The sequence below is a fragment of the Rhinatrema bivittatum genome, chromosome 7 (assembly GCF_901001135.1).
Source record: "Rhinatrema bivittatum chromosome 7, aRhiBiv1.1, whole genome shotgun sequence".
NCBI lineage: Eukaryota > Metazoa > Chordata > Amphibia > Gymnophiona > Rhinatrematidae > Rhinatrema > Rhinatrema bivittatum.
The window spans coordinates 54955602-54974387 of NC_042621.1; the positions used below are offsets into that span (position 1 = coordinate 54955602).

At 44.2% G+C, this 18786-nt stretch overlaps 1 protein-coding gene across 6 annotated transcripts in view; it reads right to left on the reverse strand.

Moving 5' to 3' along the window:
* The window catches only part of TDRD12 (tudor domain containing 12), a 387684-nt gene that overhangs the window by 265684 nt on the left and 103214 nt on the right, over positions 1 to 18786 (reverse strand). For all 6 annotated transcript variants that reach the window (XM_029608411.1, XM_029608406.1, XM_029608409.1 and 3 more), the window contains one exon: positions 5209 to 5269. In XM_029608411.1, the coding sequence (XP_029464271.1) occupies positions 5209 to 5269 (61 nt within the window). The remainder of the gene's footprint in view (positions 1 to 5208; positions 5270 to 18786) is intronic.

Below are 18786 nucleotides of genomic sequence, written 5' to 3' on the forward strand. Positions count from 1 at the left end.
GACGCTTGCGCAGTCCGCCCTTTACAGTATTTTGATTCCTCTGTCCCAATAGATTTATGGGTAACCCATGGCCACCGCTCATGGGCAGCAGTAGGAATGCAGAGTGATTTATCTGTTTTGTACCTTTTGGGAATTAGGAATGTCAGCTTGTGAAAGAGGTATTGTGGCTGCGGCTGCAGCTAGAGATAAATTACAATATCAGATTCCATATGCAGATGTTCACTACACACTACCCATGATGTAGCCTTTTTGTTGCATTGTTATACCTGCGACAAGCCCCTACTTCAAAGCACAATTTGTCCCTTTATCAGATCTGCACAGGATGCCCCATGCCATGGAAATCTCTGAGATGGTAGCGCTGGACGATTTCCCCATATACTGGGCCAGTCTTCAACACACTTTACAAATAATTTCTTGTTCTTTTTCAGATAAAGACCCCGAGAAGGGCCCTCCTGAACTTCCTATTGCTATTGGAGATTTGGTCTACCGACAGCACTTCACTCACAAGACTTGGGAAAATCCAGTATTCCTACTGCTGCCACTCCTACCGCTGTTTGCCTGAAAAGGAGACACTGTTTGGACACATGTAAAGGACATTAGACATTAGTCAAAGGACATAATGCTGTCCTTGCTATCAGCTGTATGTATTCTGATGTGCATGTGCCCCCTAACGATTGAGTTTCCCATTGAACGAGCTCCCTTCCAAGGACAGACTAACCTATGGGTTCGAGATATTCATGAATTGGTTAAGACCCTACCATCCCACATTACTGATTGTATTATTTGCACCCCTTATCCTAAGGCTATTTCCCACATCCCCGCTATCACTTTACCAGTACCGCTACCCCACATACTAGGATTTAATGACAGTAAAGGACATAACATTTCCCTGGATCCATTAGCAGGACAGACATGGACACAATATTTGGGTAATATTGCACATCCCCCACTCACTGCTGATCTACCTAGAGAAGATTATCTTTGCCTTAGTAATGTCACTTCCCCAAACCCAATTTCTTGAAACTACACTTATTACACATACAATAAAACATGGATTATTCATAAAGGAAAACCAAAACACACAAAAGGCACCTCTTCTGTCAATTGTAAATCAACTAAGGCGTGCAATCAAACTGTGAATATATAAAGGAAAAACATTTTTAAGGCAGGAGCCGCATCTGCAAGCCTGACGTGTCTAACCTCACCCAGAGTTATTCCACTATTGAAACCTACTCATAACCGATCCCGTAGGAGTGTCCCCTCAGCTGTCCCTGAAGAACAAGCAATTCAACTTTCATTGGATTATATTAACTCTACCTACCCCTTAACCAAAACTCGATTAAATGCGCTTTATACTTCATGGTTACCCTTTGCTCAACCCGCAGTAGCTGCTGAATTAGGAATTGCTATTAGGCGATTGCAATCAGTATTACATGTGGTGACACACGAGCTAGGAATCGCATTAAGAGCTTTGCAGCAAACTGTTGATGAACTTATCACTGTTTCTATGTATAATCAACATGGTTTAGATTATATGCTTGCAGCACAAGGTGGCTTAGGCACAATTTTGAATAGTTCAGAATGTTGTACAGTTGTGGTGAATTGTTTTGATATTGTACACAATGCTATGTAAAAGATACAAGATTTAGCCAAACTTCAAGTTAGTGATTTTAAAGGAGGGTTGTCAGTGCCCTGGTGGGACTCTTTCCCTTCCTGATTCTCTAGTTTGGGCGGTCACCTGCGAGGCCTGGTCGGCTTTGCCATTGGATTCCTTGCCCTATGCCTACTGTTATGTTTCTGTTTCCCATGCATTTGCTCATGCCTGCAACAACTTTGACCTAAGATGTCTTCCACGTCTAAAATTATGGTTTCTCAGAATAACTTTGTCTCTTACTCTATATGCTGAGCCATGTGCTCCTGAAACAGAATCCCTATGTAAACCGATGGTAAAAATAGTATGCTTGGCAATGACGGGTAAGATCTGGATAGCCTATCACTAGGATGGGTTATACCGGACAACCTAAGACAGCCGGATACGGGCCATCTGGAGTGAAGCATTATTAGGAATAATTCTTCAAAAGGGGAATGAGAATAGCCTGGATTAAATAATAAAAGACTAGATCAGCATAACTCAGCACAAGTGAGAAACAGGCATTTCTGTAAAAAATGAGCAATAACCTTGAGCAGGAAACTGAAACAGTTGGTATAGAAAGTTCGCCCACAGCTCAAGGCCTGAACTACTGAACAGTGAAGAGGGATGTGTATTAGATATGGCACTTGGCAACCTTTAGCATTAACCATAGTTTTAGAAAGTTTTAGTAGCTTTCCATTCCAAATAAGGAAAGTCCCGGAAAAGAAAAAAAAAGTAGAATTTTGCCAGCAATGCCTGTATATAACAAAGCAATATACCATGTAGAATTTGAGCAAACTTTGAAGCACGTTATTATTAGACTGTTTCAATCTGTTCCCAAGAAATCTCTGTATTTTCTTGTATTCTTATCTGACTCTTATTTTCCTACTTTACTTAATAAAGATTATTGCTTAGACATAAGGCTGAGAGATTTCTTTGGTTACCAGCCATATAACCCAAGAGGTATGGTCCTCGGGATGTAAACACAGGTGAAAAGGTCCCTGGATGAACATACACCTGGGAGCTAAGGTCCCCAGTTGAAAGGGTCCCCAAGGAGTCAGGCCCAGACACTCCGAGGGTCCTTCAGGGTCTGAGATATCAGATCCAGCAACTCATCTCTCTGAAAGAAATGTATAAGAGTTCTATATGGCTCCAAATCTGGGGGAATGTCCCCTTTCGCACCAGGAGAGCCCATGCAGTCATCATCAGTATTATCCTGATCCACCTGCATTCAAGCTCTGTCAGGCACACTATGCTATGTCGCTTCACCATGAAGAAAGGCGGAGGCGCACTTGGAGTGCCTGATCCTACCTTAATAGGAATTGCCACTTCAGCAGAACGGCCCTATAGAAATGTCTGCAATCCCTGGAATAATTCCACCCAGGAAAAGGACGCCAGGTCCATTCCAGGCTTGGAACTTGATGTCCTGCGTGCCAGTGTCCCCTAAGGACTCAACTCATGAACCAATCAGGAGAGGGGACACCCTTCTAGTGTCTCCCTCGATCCCACTCCCCTCAGAATGAGGTGATGGACCATCGTTGGCAAAATTGGAAGGAGGCAAATCTCCCCAAGCATCCAAGCAATGCAGGCACAGGCTTAAAGAAAGCTCCAGCTGAATGGCCCTCATGTGGCAGGCAGCACAGATAGACAGGCACTTAGGTTTCTTCGCCACGGGCGCCATTCTGTAAGCATACAGTCCGATGAAGGCTCACGCCTACCTTTCCCACTTGTACAGGCGTGCCCAAAACGGATGCACAAAAAAATGTGCATCCAAGCCCACGTGCCTAGGTTGCTCATCCAACTGGACGCCCAAACTGGATGCCTAGAACAGACATCTCAACTGGACGTACAAGATGTGCGTCCAGAAGGAAGAATGCCCAAACTGAACACACAGACAAGAACACACTCACAAGTGCGAAAAGACACCCTGCAGCAAAAAAAAAAAAAAAGCACGTGAACGTGCCCCGCATTTTACCACGTGCCAAAATGGGAGAAGCCTGGGAACGGGGCCTAGCCAAACGGCTGCTCAACCTGTCATGCCTTCCCTCCCCATCTCACAGAACTCCCCAGAGATGTGAGGCAGACCCTTTAAAAAGTACATGGATTCTATCAGAACATTTAACAGTTTCTGCCAAGATTTTGAATTATAACGAGGGTATTTCATGCATTTGATAAGCACTGGAGAAGTAACATTCATATATCTTTAGTATAACATTTTATAAGCAATTAAAAAAGAAACAATAGTAAAACTGAAAAAAACTTTATTTTCATATGAAGCAGATGAAAAAGGAACAAATTTATTAACATGATGCATTGAGTGATAGTTGGAGTCAATTTTGTTGCTATAACCTGATATTCATTGCATCAGACAAATTATCTTTGCCACAAAAAATATCCCCCTCTTATTTTGTTGTATATTAGACCTAAGTAAAATAGAGCTCTTCTGCAGTTCAAGTTATTAAGGGTTTGTTCAGCTTCGTTGGAATGAGGTTTTGAAAAAAACTTTTGGTAGCATTATGGAGTGATTCAAATGAAATTGAGAAGCTATTTTAGGTAGAAACAGGGTACTACTGAAAACTCACTATTTAAGATCTGTGTATATGTGAGAGAGAAATGATGAGAAAGGACCTTTTAGCAAGATGAGAGAAGGATGTAATATGGGGGTATATGCCAAGTAAAGAGAAAAATATGAAACACATAAAAGTGAACTGAAATTAAAAACAAATAGGCATCCACAAAGGTTGGAAAACTTACTTTGTGAAGAAAAATGTTCCAAAAACTTTAAGAAAATGCAGTAAAGGCAAGTTTAAAAATGTATATTACATGGAAATTTATGCTAACACCCTACAAAATAATCATAGAATCTCAAAATCAAAGTTGTAAACTTTCTAGCCTGTACTACAATCTAACCATGACATGCTGCAAAAAAAAAACAAAAAAAAACTAAAGGCCTTGATCTTATCCATTCAAATTATTCTTAAACAGAAGTAGCATGAGCAGTTTTGAAATGCACTGAAAAAGTTACTTTAACAAATTTCCATGGATTTTCATGATTTCTACTGTATAAACAAATGGATTTCTTGTAGTTAATATATTCTGCTAGCTAATCTTTCACTTTTAGATATCCATACAAAGCAGAATCAAAGTGCCCTCTTGTGGGCACTTCGATTCTGCTTTGTATGGATATTTTGATATTTGAAATACTGTACTTAAAAAATACAAAGCTCACCCAATTTTAATTAAATAATGGAATCCTCAGCTGTAACTGAATACATGTCACAATTTGTAATTAATTTCCATGACATTTTTTCAGCATTTGTTCATAAATAGCAGATATTTTTACCTTATTATATTAAGGTAAAAAGTATGTGCACCAATAGCATTAGTTCACATTTCATAGAATTCTACCAGAAAACCATTTTCTTAAAACTCCACTATTCATTAGTATGGAATGTGTTGCTTCAATCATAATCAGTTATATTAATAGTGAGTCCTCAAGGACAGAACAATCATTTCTTATGAAACACTAATAGCAAAGCATGTAATAGATATTTTTAAAAATTGAGATTTTGCAATACCTGTTCCAAATTGAGATCATCAGCAGCTTTCAAGGGATCAGGATTTAATATCTGCAACAGCCTGTAAGTTTATATACATGATCACAAAAAAAAAAACCCCAAACAGTCATTTAAAGTGAATATACAAAACACATAACCTTTATCAAAAAAAACATCTACATTAGACCATTAATTCAGCTAAAATTTTATTTTGTCATGCAAAGTTACACTAAAATTAGTAAAATTACAATTGATTCACAATTTTTCCTGATGCAGAGATTAAATGTGTGGGATCTCAAAACGCAGTGGTGTACCAGCTTTTTAAAACAGCTCTTACAACAGATTGATTTTTGCACAGAGGGTTGATTAAAATGGATACAAGATAAATGCACTAGAATTGAGAATTATAAAAATATAACAAGCTATCGATTATAAATTTTCCACCAATATAAGATAAAAGTGCGGCACTGGGTCAATGTACGGATGCCGCCAATAACAGAGTGCTGTGCTTGGAGCGGAAGGGGGGGAAAATCGAGGCACTTACCAGCGTACACTATGATGTCACTGACATGCTGGCGTCACCCGAACAGCGCATGCATTCACGGCCAAGCACTACAATGCCATCGAGAGAAGAAGGGCAGGAGGGCTGAATGGGGGAGGGCCACAATGATGGCCAGAGGCCTTGGGGGTAGGTCGGGATACCCGGGGATGGCCTATTGGGCCATTTGAATCACAGGGGCCACCCCGGGGGCAGAGACAGCAGCATGGGGTGTTCTGGGCTGCACACCCTGGGCTCAGTCCCTTTCGGCTCCTACTCCCCATGAAAACCCACCCACCCACTCCTTTAATATTGTGGTTATATCTGCCAGTCAGAATTGTTGTTAGCAAGCACTGGTTATGTTTGTTTTCTTGTCGCAGCCGGGAGGGGGTTCACCAGTTGGAAACAGTGCACAGCACATGGTATACTCTACTTCGGTGTGATGGGGGCTGTCGCCAGGGTATGCTGGCTCTGGAGCGGTAGCAAACCGGATGCCCCCACCCTGCGATTGGGCTTTTACCTAGTTTGGGGCGAGGTGGGTGACTGAACACCCTGAGGATAATCTCCCGGAGGGCAGGGCCTTGCTTGGCTGCAAGGCCAGAGGTGATATGCTGACTGCAAAAATGGGACACTTTGGCAGCTCTATGTTACAGCCCGGGTATTCGGTTATGGTTGTATATTGTTATTATAAATAAAGCTGCGTCCAATTTTACCCCACATCTGGTCTCTGTGCTACTTTGGAATGTGTGTGTGTGTGCGCTGCCTTCGTTCCCCCCCACCCTTTAGCGACAAATGGTCAAGGCTGCCCAGGTTATACTATTTTAGTACAATGAATTTGTGTTTATTTTGTATGAAAGCCCTTGATATAATAATGTTAAAAATACTGCCTGCATAAAACTTTGGCGATTCACATTGAAAGTTTTAAATATGGATTTTTTTTTTATATAAAATTTTATATGCATGAAATCCATTGTCTGAAAACATCCCAGCAGTGACCAATTACAGTAAAACTTGATAATATCCTAAAGATTCCTCTAGTTTAAATTAAATGTTATAAAGAAACATGGCCAAACAATATAGAAAGCAACAGCAAAATATACTCAAAAGAGAAATACAAATTCAAAGAAAGCAAGAAAAAAATGCACGTCTGCATTCCTGTGTACAAATTATAATACAACTCTGTATTTCTTACATATAATAAAGCAAATGTTGCTTACCTTAACAGGTGTTCTCACAGGACAGCAGGATGTTAGTCCTCACATATGGGTGACATCACAGGATGGAGCCCAATCACAGAACACTTTTGTCAAAGTTTATAGAACTTTGACTGGCACCTACTGGGCATGCCCAGCATGGCACTAAACCTGCAGCCAGCAGGGGTCCCTCTTCAGTCTTGTTCAAAGCTATAGGAAGTGCCGAAAAATAAAATAAGAAAACGTAACGAACACCGCAGGGTGGTGGGCGGGTTTCGTGAGGACTAACATCCTGCTGTCCTGTGAGAACACCTGTTACAGGTAAGCAACATTTGCTTTCTCACAGGACAAGCAGGATGGTAGTCCTCACATATGGGTGAGTTCCGAGCTGAGGATGTCCGAAAATGCACCAAATGTACCCAAGATGTGCAATAGGCACAAGGAGTGGGGTGGAATTTGGTCGTGGGCATCCTGATCCCTAACAGGCAGGTGAAAGAGTGTTGGTACGTCAAGTTGTGAATAGGTTTCGCAGGACAGATTGGCCAAAGATGGAATCTTGTCTTCCAGCCTTGTCCAAACAATAGTGGGCTGTAAAGGTATGGAGAGAACTCCAGGCGGCAGCCCTGCAAATATCAGGAACCAGCACAGAGCGTAGGTGTGCTACTGAAGTTGCCATGGCCCTCACAGAGTGTGCTTTAACACGGTCTTGAAGTGGAATGCATGCCTGCTTGCTGATAGCAAAAGGATATGCAGTCCACTAACCAGGAGGAGAGAGTCTGCTTACCCACAGGCTGCCCCAATTTAAGGGAAAGGAAAGAGACAAACAATTGAGTGCTTTTCCTGTGGGCAGCTGTACGGTCTAGATCAGGGGTCGGGAACCCATGGCTCGCGAGCCAGATATGGCTTTTTTGAGGGCTGCATCTGGCTCGCAGACAAGTTTCGCCACACTTTCCCGCTGACCCAGCTGCTGCCCGGTCCTCCTCCGCCCGGGCTTAAAATGCTGTCAGCCCGGGCGGAACGCGGCAGGACAGCTGGAGTCAGCGGCACCGGCGTGCTCTCTTCTTCCCGCCCCCCCTCCCGCGGCCCAGAAGAGGAAGTGGAGAGTATCGGGTGCCTGCGCGGCAAGAAGAGGCCACGCTAGTGCGCTCGGATTCGGCCCGAAGAAAAGAAGACTGCAGCGCGGCTCGGAGGACAATGAAGAGCTTCAACCGCGGCCGATGGGACTCCGCCTCCGCGAGGGCTGAAAATGAAGAGGTTAGCGTTGGGAGGAGGCTGCTACTGCTGCCGCGAGTTCCCGGGGTGGGGGTGGGGGAGAGAGAGAGTGAATGAGCTCATTCACTCTCTCCCCCACCCCCACCCTGGGAACTCGCGGCAGCAGCAGCCTCCTCCCAATGCTAACCTCTTCATTTTCAGCCCTCGCGGAAGCGGAGTCCCATCGGCCGCGGTTGAAGCTCTTCATTGTCCTCCGAGCCGCGCTGCAGTCTTATTTTCTTCGGGCCGATGCCGAGCGCACTAGCGTGGCCTCTTCTTGCCGCGCAGGCACCCGATACTCTCCACTTCCTCTTCCGGGCCGCGGGGGGGGGGGGGGGGCGTGTGTGTGTGTGTGTGTGTGTGTGTGTGTGTGTGTGTGTGTGTGAGAGAGATTGCATGTATGTGAATGATTGAGAGCCTGTACATGTGAAAGAGAGTATGTCTGTGATTCAGAGCCTTCCTGTGAGAGAGAGAGAGAGAGCATGAATGTAAGTTTACCATTGGGAACCTGTATGTGTAAGTTTGTGATTGAAAACCTGTTTGTGTGCAAGAGTATGTGTGTATGACAGATCCTTTGTGTGTGAGAGAAATCATGTGTATGTATGATTAAGAGCCTATGTGTATAAGTAAGAGAGAGATCACGTGTGTCTGTGTGTGATTGAGAGCTGGTTTAGGTGATGGAACATGTGAGTATGTGATTGAGAGCCTGTGTGTAAATGAGAGAAAGAGAGGACATGTTTGTAAGCATGTGAATGAGAGTCTGTGTGTGAGAGAAAAAGACAGCATGTATTTATGTGATTGAAAGTCTGTGTGTGTGTGTAAGCGTGAAAAGATAGACAGCATGTGTGTAAATGTGTAATTAAGAGCCTATATAAGTGAGAGAGAAAAAAACATGTGTATATGTGAGTACTGAGAGCATGTGTGTATAGGTGTGTCATTGAGAGCCAGTGTGAGAGAGCGCTGGTATGTGACTGAGAGGAGAAAGTTCCAAGCAAACCACCCCACCTCCTGCTAATTCAGAACAATCTCAGGACACCTGGATATCAAACGTTCCCAGGTATGCAGAGCAAAAAATTTTTTGTATCCTTATTATTTTTCATTACTGGGTCTTTGTGTCTGCTATTTTGAAATATTTTATATGAGTTTTTAATTATTGGATATTCCACTCATCAGCTGTTTCAAAATATGTTCTTTTTGTTAGTACAGTTTTACTGCTGATGATTTTATATTTCTTGATTTGTTTTATAAGGATGGGTGATGTTTCTTTTTTCCTTTGTTACACTGCATACAGAGACTCTGGCTTGTTGCAGTTTCCAATTCAGTTTTTTCTGCAAGCTTCTTGTTATGCGTTTTGGTCTCTTTATTCTATGTTAGGTGAGGGACAGCACGTGATTCAGGTGAGGTTTTCTGCTGGCGTGTAGTTTCTGTGTAGGACTCTATAGCAGCCTGACTTGGTCCGTTTTCCTAATAGGAGATGTATTGGTGTCTTAAGGCCTGGTGTAATATTTTCAGAGACTTATTGTACTTTAAAAGTGTGATCTTACATAAAATGCACACATTTACTTGTATTTAGTTTTAAACATATTGTATGGCTCTCATGGAATTACATTTTAAAATATGTGGCGTTTATGGCTCTCAGCCAAAAAGGTTCCTGACCCCTGGTCTAGATAGAATGCTAGAGCCCGTTTACAGTCAAGGGTATGCAGAGCCTGCTCTCCTGGGTTTGAGTGGGGCCTGGGAAAGAAGGTAGGTAGTATAATGGATTGATTGAGATGAAACTCTGATACTACCTTAGGCAAGAACTTAGGGTGAGTGCGGAGTACTGCCCGGTCCTGCAGACTTTTAGTGTAAGGCGGATAGGTAACTAGGGCCTGTAACTCACTAACTCTGCGAGCCGAAGTGATTGCCAAAAGGAAAATCACTTTCCATGTGAGATAGTGTAGTTCACAGAATTGGAGAGGCTTGAATGGTGGTTTCATGAGCCAACCCAAAACCAGGTTGAGGTCCCAAGAAGGGGCCGGAGGATGCAGTGGAGGCTTGAGGTGAAGCAAGCCCTTCAGAAAACGTGTTACAAGGGGTGGTACTGATATGGGAACATCCCCGACACCTTTATGGAAGGCGGCCACCGCACTAACATGCATTCTGATGGAGGAAGTTTTTAGACCATACTCTGACAAGTGCCAGAGATAGTCTAAAAACTTTGTGATTGGACAGGTAAAGGGGTCAAGGGATTGAGAAAAGCACCATGACTGAAACCTGTTCCGTTTGTAAAGGTAGGATTTTCTCGTGGAAGCCTTCCATGAAGCAATCAGGACACGGAAAACCGATTCAGAAAGGTTAAGTGTCTGAAGGATTAACCTTTTAACATCCATGCCGTCAGGAACAAGGCTTGAAGATTGGGGTGGCGCAGGCATCCATCGTTTTGGGTAATCAGAAGTGGGTCCTTTCCCAGAGGAATGTGCCTGCGAATGGAGAGATCCTGAAGTATTGGAAACCACACTTGGTGTGGCCAGTGAGGTGCTATCAGGATCATGGTTCCCTTGTCCTGACGTAACTTCACGAGAGTCTTTGAGAGAAGTGAAAGGAATGCATATAGGAGACCGGTTGCCCATGAGAGGGAGAATACATCTCTTGGCTGATAGTGTTGGCTGTGAGTGAGAGCGCAGAAGTTCTCTACTTTACGGTTTTGAGGTGACACAAAGAGGTCTATTTGAGGGTAACCCCATTGTTGGAAGATCGAGTCCGCTATTGAGGGGCTGAGAGACCACTCGTGCGGTTGAAAGGTGCGACTTAACTTGTCTGCCAACACATTGTCCACTCCCGGCAAGTAGGTGGCCCTGAGGTACATCGAGTGGGAGAGAGCCTCCTCCCATATATCTGCGCAGCTTCCTGACACATGAGGTAGGAGCCCATGCCTCCCTGTTTGTTGATGTACCACATGGCCACCTGGTTGTCCATCTGAATCAGGATGACTTGGTTGGAGAAGCGATCCTGAAATACTCTTTTTTTTTTTCCCATTTATAGCTTTTATTGGCATGTAACAGAAACATATGTGCACAATATACGAAAAAGAATGCAACCGTAATGTAACAAATAATGCAATTGTACATTATAACTGGAAGCCATTTTACATATATATATCCCCTAGAGATCCCCTCCCCCCAGAGGTAGTAGCTGACAGATACTAACAGGGAACATGGTAAGAAATATAAATGCTGACTAATATCAAAGAGACATGCCTGGCTGAAAGTCCCATGGCAATTCAGCAGCCCCAAGATAATTGGAGGGTCCGCTTAGGCTGTTAGCCAGGAAAAGGTACGGCGATAACTTGCCTCTCCAGACATCCAGTCTACAAACACAGCTAGTCAGAAGAAATTTGCAACCAACGTTCATATCGGCCCCAGACCTTATGAAAGTTATGGGTCGACTTATTTCGAAATGCTGTAATCTTCCCGAGGGTATGCATGTTCATGACCGATGCTTGCACCATTGGTAACGTAGGCACACTTGGATCCTTCCAGCTGCGTGCTATGGCACATCTCGCCGCTATTACCACAAATTTAATAAAATAATTATGAAATTTCGATCTGTCCTTGAGTTCATCATTCAGAAGTGCTTGTGATGGAGTAAGTAATATGCTTGTGCCCAAAATCATGGATATCCAGGTCGATATAGAGTTCCAAAGTTGTTGTATTTTGGGACATTGCCACCAGAGATGGAAAAAAGTACCTCACTCCTGGCATAGTTTCCAGCATAGTCCCTGTGTGTTTGGCAAGAAATGTTGAATGAGACATGGTGTGACATACCATCTAAAGTATAATTTATATCCATTTTCGATGTGAAGTGCTGATATTAGGCCTTTCCTCAGAAGTTGAAATGTCCGCAACCAGTCCTCCTTTGTCCAATCACATTGTAAATCCGATTGCCAAGCTTGTATATGTGACGCAGACATATCAAAGTCACCACTTAGTAAACCATATAAGTTGGATATATGTTTGTTAACCAAATGTGCATGCCTACACATACTCTCAAAAGCGGAAATACCCTTTACTAGATCAATTTCAATCCGATTTCTAATAAAAAAGTGTCTAACTTGCAGATATCTAAAGAGGTCAGCGGGCCCCAACTGATACTGGTGGCACAGGGTAGGAAATGGGGTCAACCCCCCGGGCGACCATATGTGCGACCATTGTGACACTCCCCTGGCAATCCAATGTTTGAACGCCATCGGATTTCCAGCAGGCCGAAACACCCTATGATGAAATAAGTGTGTGCTGTGAAAAAAACTTTGGGTACCCACTAGTATTTTCTTCCATCTCTCCCAAACGGATAGGGTAGTCTGCACAGTCTCGGGGAATTTCTGCCTCGGACACCAGGGTGTCCCGGGCCTGCCACAACAATGCTGTGATAGGAAGATTTCCCAGCATAGCTTGCTCCAAGTGTACCCACGGTTTACTCTGTTTGGTATTATGCCATTCTATGGCTGCTTTCAGTTGAGCCGCGCCTTGATAACGTGTGAGATTAGGCATACCCAGCCCACCTCTGGGTCTGGGCAAGAACAGTGTCGTTTTCGCTATCCTGGGCCGTTTCCCTTTCCATAAATATTTATTTAATCTCTTTTGCCATTTATCCAATAGCTTCACAGGTATGGTTATGGGTAAGGTTTGCAGTAGGTACAAAATCCGGGGCAGAATGTTCATCTTTAGAACTGCTAATCTCCCCAGCCAAGAAATGTAGTACCTGTCCCACTCCTCAAGGTTTTTATATATTTTTTCCATAAGCGGTAGATAATTTAAGTGAAACAGATCATTCTCCGTGCCCAGATATACCCCCAAGTACTTTCTTTTTTGGTTGGCCCATTTAAAAGGAAACTCCAGTTTAATTTGGGCTATCGAGTCAGGTAATAAGTTGACATTCAATAATTCAGATTTTTCCCAGTTAATCGAAAACCCTGAGACGCTACTGAAGGCTGCAATTTCTTCAGAATCTGCCCGTAGTGACTGAAGGGGGTCAGTAATAGTGAACAGAATATCATCTGCGAAGAGAGACATTTTTGAAGAAAAGTCTCCGGCCTTCACGCCTGTTATTAAGCTATTACTCCGAATTTGATGTGTAAATGGTTCTAAAAAGAGCGCAAACAGCAATGGAGAAAGCGGACACCCCTGCCTGGTCCCTCTACCGACTGCAAAAGGTGAGGAATACCCTCCATTAATTTTTAAACAAGCAGTGGGTGCTTCATATAATTTTTGGATCCATGTGATGAATTTATCTCCCAAGTTAAATAAGCGCAAGGTGTGGAACAAAAATGGCCAATGCACATAGTCAAAAGCCTTTTCGGCGTCTATGGCTAACAATAGCAGCCACCACATGGCATCTACCGTTTTGCGGACATTATCCGACGCCATTAGGCCAGGAATAAAACCAGATTGGTCGGGATGTATCAAACCAGGTAGAGAGGCATTAAGCCGGTTGGCTAGAATTTTGGCTAGGATTTTCATGTCTAGGTTAATTAACGATATGGGGCGATATGAGCCACAAATCGTGGGATCCCGACCAGGTTTAGCTATAAGAGTTACTCCTGCCAGATTATCCACCGAGGAAATAGAGACCGGCCCCTGTAGAGAATTATACAATGTAACCAGTGGAGGCACAAGTAACACTATAAATTTCTTATAAAAAGAAGCTGTATAACCATCGAGCCCTGGCGACTTGCCTAATTTCATGGATTTAATGGACCATGTCACTTCTGCCGCTGTGATGTCCCGTGTTAGAAATATTTGTGCCTCAGGGGTTACTTGCGGTAGCGTCGTACGCTGGAAATATTCCTCTATCTCGGCCTGGCTTATGGTAGTCTTAGGAGCATAAAGATCCATATAGAAACGGATAAATCACTGTCTAATATCTGCGTTAGAAGTTAACATCTTCCCTTGCTCATCTTTTAATTTGACAATATTATTCTGGGCGTGTTTGACCTTCAATTTTCGAGCCAGTTGTCTACCGGCCTTGTTTCCCCCTTCATAGTATAACTGCTTATTGCAGGTCAATCTGTGTGCTATTTGGGCCGCTTCGAGTTCCGCCAGGTGGTGGCGTAGGGTATCCATTTGTGCCACTAGACTATCATCCCCAGTAGCTGAGTGTGCTAGCCCCAAGTGCTGCAATTGCATTAAAGTAGCAACCTTATCCCGCTGTTTACATCTCTTTACATAAGCCCCCCTAGCTATGAGCTTATTTATTTATTTATTATTTATTTAACACTTTTTTATACCGACCTTCATAGTAAATAAACCATATCGGATCGGTTTACATAAAACAAGGGTATAACAGAAGCAATAAATAAAAGTAATTAACAAGAAAAGAGAATAAGATAAAGTTACATTTAACAAGGAGTAAAAAACTTGGGAAGCTTAAGAGCTGGAAGGAAGTTAAAGGCCAAAAAATAATTAAAGAAGCATAGTCCAAAAGGAATTTACCCCTCAACACCGCTTTTAAACAGTCCCATAGTATACTGGGAGAGATATCAGGGGTATCATTAATCTGCAAGTATTCCTGAATATCCCCATGCAACTGAGTACAAAATTCCTCATCTTCGAGGAGACTGTCATTTAGTCTCCAATATTGTTGTCCTTTATCATACCCAGAGAAATGAAATTGCATGAATACTGGACCGTGATCTGACCACGTAATAGGGCCCAGGCACGGGTCAATGACCTGATTACAGCAACCCTTATCAACAAAAAGGTAGTCAATTCGAGAGTAGGTTTTATGTGCTCTGGAAAAAAAGGTATAATTCCTGGACTTGGGGTGCCAGACCCACCAAGTATCGACAAGGCCATGGCGCCGCATAAATCTACGAAATACTTGGCGGTCCATCCGCTTAGTCGGAGAATTATTATGTGAATTATCTAGGCGAGGGTCTACTGTCATGTTGAAATCACCTCCCAAAATTATATGGCCCTCAGCCCACAGATCAATTAACTGAGAAAGACACTCCAGATAGGAACTCTGTGCCGTGTTCGGGGCATATGAACTTATCAGGGAATACTTTTCCCCACCTATGGCTATAACCAGTAGTAGATATCTACCCTCCGGGTCTGCATGACACATTATTTCTTCATATATCAAATCTTTGTGCAAGAGTATTCCTACCCCTAAATACTTATGAGCCAGAGGTCTAGCAGCCCAGTATTGTCTAGGGAAATTGGGGTGTTTAAGTAAGCGCTCATATCTCTTCTTTAGGTGGGTTTCCTGTAACAGGGCTATCATAGTAAGATTTTGGTTCAGATCATCAAAAAGAGATTGCCGTTTGTAAGGCATATTCAGTCCCTTTACATTAAGGGACATAATGTGTAAAGTCGTCATGGAATTGTAGTATAAGAGGCTAGGAGCCTAATGGGCGTCGCTAACTGCCACTGCCACGCTAGGAATCTGGCATGTCTGTATTCCCATGATAACCAGTTTTCCACCATGCTAGTTAACCTGTAATACATTCTACCCTCTAGCTTCCCCTCCCGCTTTCCCACCTCCCCCACAGTCTGTTCCCCTTCCCAGGGCCACGCTGTCTGAGTAAGGGAGGAGTCGATCATCCCAGCAGTAGTCCTCCCTCTGTGACATCATGTAATCTTAATTTAATATTTTCTAACAACCAGAGCACCCCGAACGAATAAACTAGCTGAACCAAAGCCTTAGACCATAACATTAGAAGAACTATGGACATGGTTAAACAATACAGCAGAAAAATAACTTATGTGTGCTGCAAAATTAGTAACCTTTACCCATATATAAGGTACACTTGCGGCTCCAGGGTAGCAGATCTGATGCATATCGCAGATATTCATTTAGCACTTATGGTGACTCTAGCTCGCCCACCAAACCGGTTCTCATCGCTGCGTGATGGAATCAGGCTGTCGTCGCAGCCTTTTATCTCCTCTGTTCACCCGTTGCCAACGTGGGGGTCCTTCCTTACGAATGGCTTGTTTAGGGATGCCAGGTAAACCCAAAATCTCGGGATACCCTGCCTCACGCAGAATATTAGAGGCCTCTGCTGGTGTTTTTGCCCGGTGCGCTTCGCCCTTCATTGTAAAGTTAAGCCCGAATGGAAACAACCATCGATACCGGATATTCTCCTTTCGTAAAAGATCTGTGACAGGTTTGAAGTCTCTCCGCTTCTTTATCGTTTTGGGGGAGAGATCGATAAAAATCATGACCTCATGCCCCTGCCACTTCCAGGTGGGTTGTTGTCTCGCTATACTGGCGATTTTGTCTTTGACGGCGAATTCATGATAACAGGCAATAATGTCTTTCGGCAAATTATTAACCCGGGGACCAAAGACTCTATGGGCTCGCGCTATTTTCACCTCCACTTCCTGATCCGTGGAAGGGGTTCCCGCGCCTGCACTAAGAAGCATGGCGCTGATCTGAGCCACAATAGCCGAGCAGTCCAAATATTCAGGCCCCTCCGGGATGCCTCGAAAACGAAGGTTGTGGTGTCGGGACCTGTTTTCTAGGTCTTCCATCTTTTCCTGTAGACGTTCCATCTCTTCATGCATGGCATTCAGTTTTTCTTGTTGTTCTTTAATGTCTGAACTGTTTGCTTCCGCTCTGGTTTAGACCTCAAATATGCGGCGGCCATTTTCTGCGATGTCCCCCTTAAGCTCTTCTATCGATGTCATGATAACTGCGGTTTTTGCCGCTATTTCAGTTTTGATTTCGAACCAGCTCTTCATCTCTGCCTTCGTGGGGATCACATTTTCATCCATGTGTGCGCCCGTGGCCTCCTCATTGAGCTCCGCTGCCTCTTCACCTGCGCCCGCCATGTTGTCTCCTGGGGGCTCTCCGTCCAGCGTCAATTTGCTGTAAGAATACTTTTTTAAATCAAGCGTTTTCCGCCTATTAGACATCTGCCGGCGATCCAGATATTATTTTGAGTGTGTAGATAGCAAATCGCCGGTCGGGGTGCTCGATGTCAGCCGATTTATCCAGTGTCTGGGGAGAGACTCAGGTTTAGTCGGCCATCTGCTGGGATGACGTCACTTCCTCCTCAGATTTAAGTCCGATCCTGAAATACTCTGAGGGCATATCTGATTGCTCGAAGCTCCAGATGTTTGGCTTCCTCTGGAGACCAAGTTCCTTGTGTCTGCAGATTGGTCACATGGGCTCCCCAGCCGAGGTTGGAAGCATCGGTGGTGAGAGTTATTTGAGGGAAGAAGGGCAAGCCTTGGAGGAGATTGATCTAATTTTTCCACCAGGCGAGAGACTGACTGAGTGAGTCGGTGGCGTGGACAATGGTCGACAGGGGCTGAATGCATTGAGTCCATTGTGACCTTACAGTCCACTGCATGACTCTCATGGCTAGGCAGGCCATTGGGATAACCTGAACTGAGGACACCATGTGTCCCAGTAGGATGAGAAAGCGGTGTGCAGTCATATAGCGCTGAGACTGCAGCTGGTGTGTGAGAGAGACGAGAGTGAGAGCTTGTTGTCGAGGTAGAAAAGCTTTTGCCTGCAAGGTGTCCAAGTCTGCCCCTATGATAAGGTTTGAGATGGGACTAAGTAGGATTTGTCGTAGTTGACGAGAAATCCTAGCGAAATCAGAGTGTGTAAGGTAAGATGTAGGGACGACAGAGCACTTTGCTGAGTGGGAGCCCTGATCAACCAATCATCTAGATAGGGGTAGACGTGAACACCTTAAGTCTGAGGAAGGCTGCAACTACTACGAGACATTTTGTGAAGACTCGTGGTACAGACGCGAGGCCGAATGGAAGCACTCTGTACTGATAGTGCTTGGGCCTACCAGAAATCTCAGGTATTTGCGATGAGATGGAGTTATTGCAATATGAGTGTATGCGTCCTGGAGGTCTAAGAGAGCAGAGCCAGTCTCCTCTTTGTAGAAGAGGCAGAAGAGAACCCAAGGTTACCATTTTGAACTTTTCTCGATGGAGGTATTTGTTGAGGGCACGTAGATCCAGAATTGGACGAACGCCTCCTGATTTTTGGAGGATTAGGAAGTATCGGGAATAGAACCCTAGGCCGTGCTGAGAGTAGGGTACTGGTTCTATTGCCTTGGACTGGAGAAGCGGGCAGTCCTCCTGTTCCAGAAGGATGGAGTGATCGGATGTTCTTCACGTCGGTAGAGGTGGGGAGTCCGGTGGGATGGAGAGAAAGTTAAGATAACCTTGAGCGATTATCGCTAGGATCCAATGGTTTGAGGTGATTGAGTGCCACCTGTTGTTGAAATGGCACAATCGACCTCCCACTGGTATGTGAGGCAGGGGAAGCTGGCTGCTACTTTCTATGCAGGAGTCAAAAACCGGAAGCAGGGCCCGGCTGAGGAGCTGCTTGCAGCTTTTGTTTTCGTATCTGACTAGACTGGGTTTTTTGAAATGGTCTCGTAGAGCGAGTGCTAGCCGGTGGCGGGTAGGATTTCTTCGGACGGAAGAAGGACTTTTTAGGGGCTTTCCGGAAAGGCTGTTTTGAGGAGTACTCAGAAGGCATCAGAGAGGGCTGTCTCAGGGTCTCATGATGGTCCTTGAGTTCCGCCACCGTTCGTTGAATCTGTTCGCCGAACACATTGTTTCCTACACAGGGCAGGTCGGATAATCTGTCTTGCACTTCAGAGCA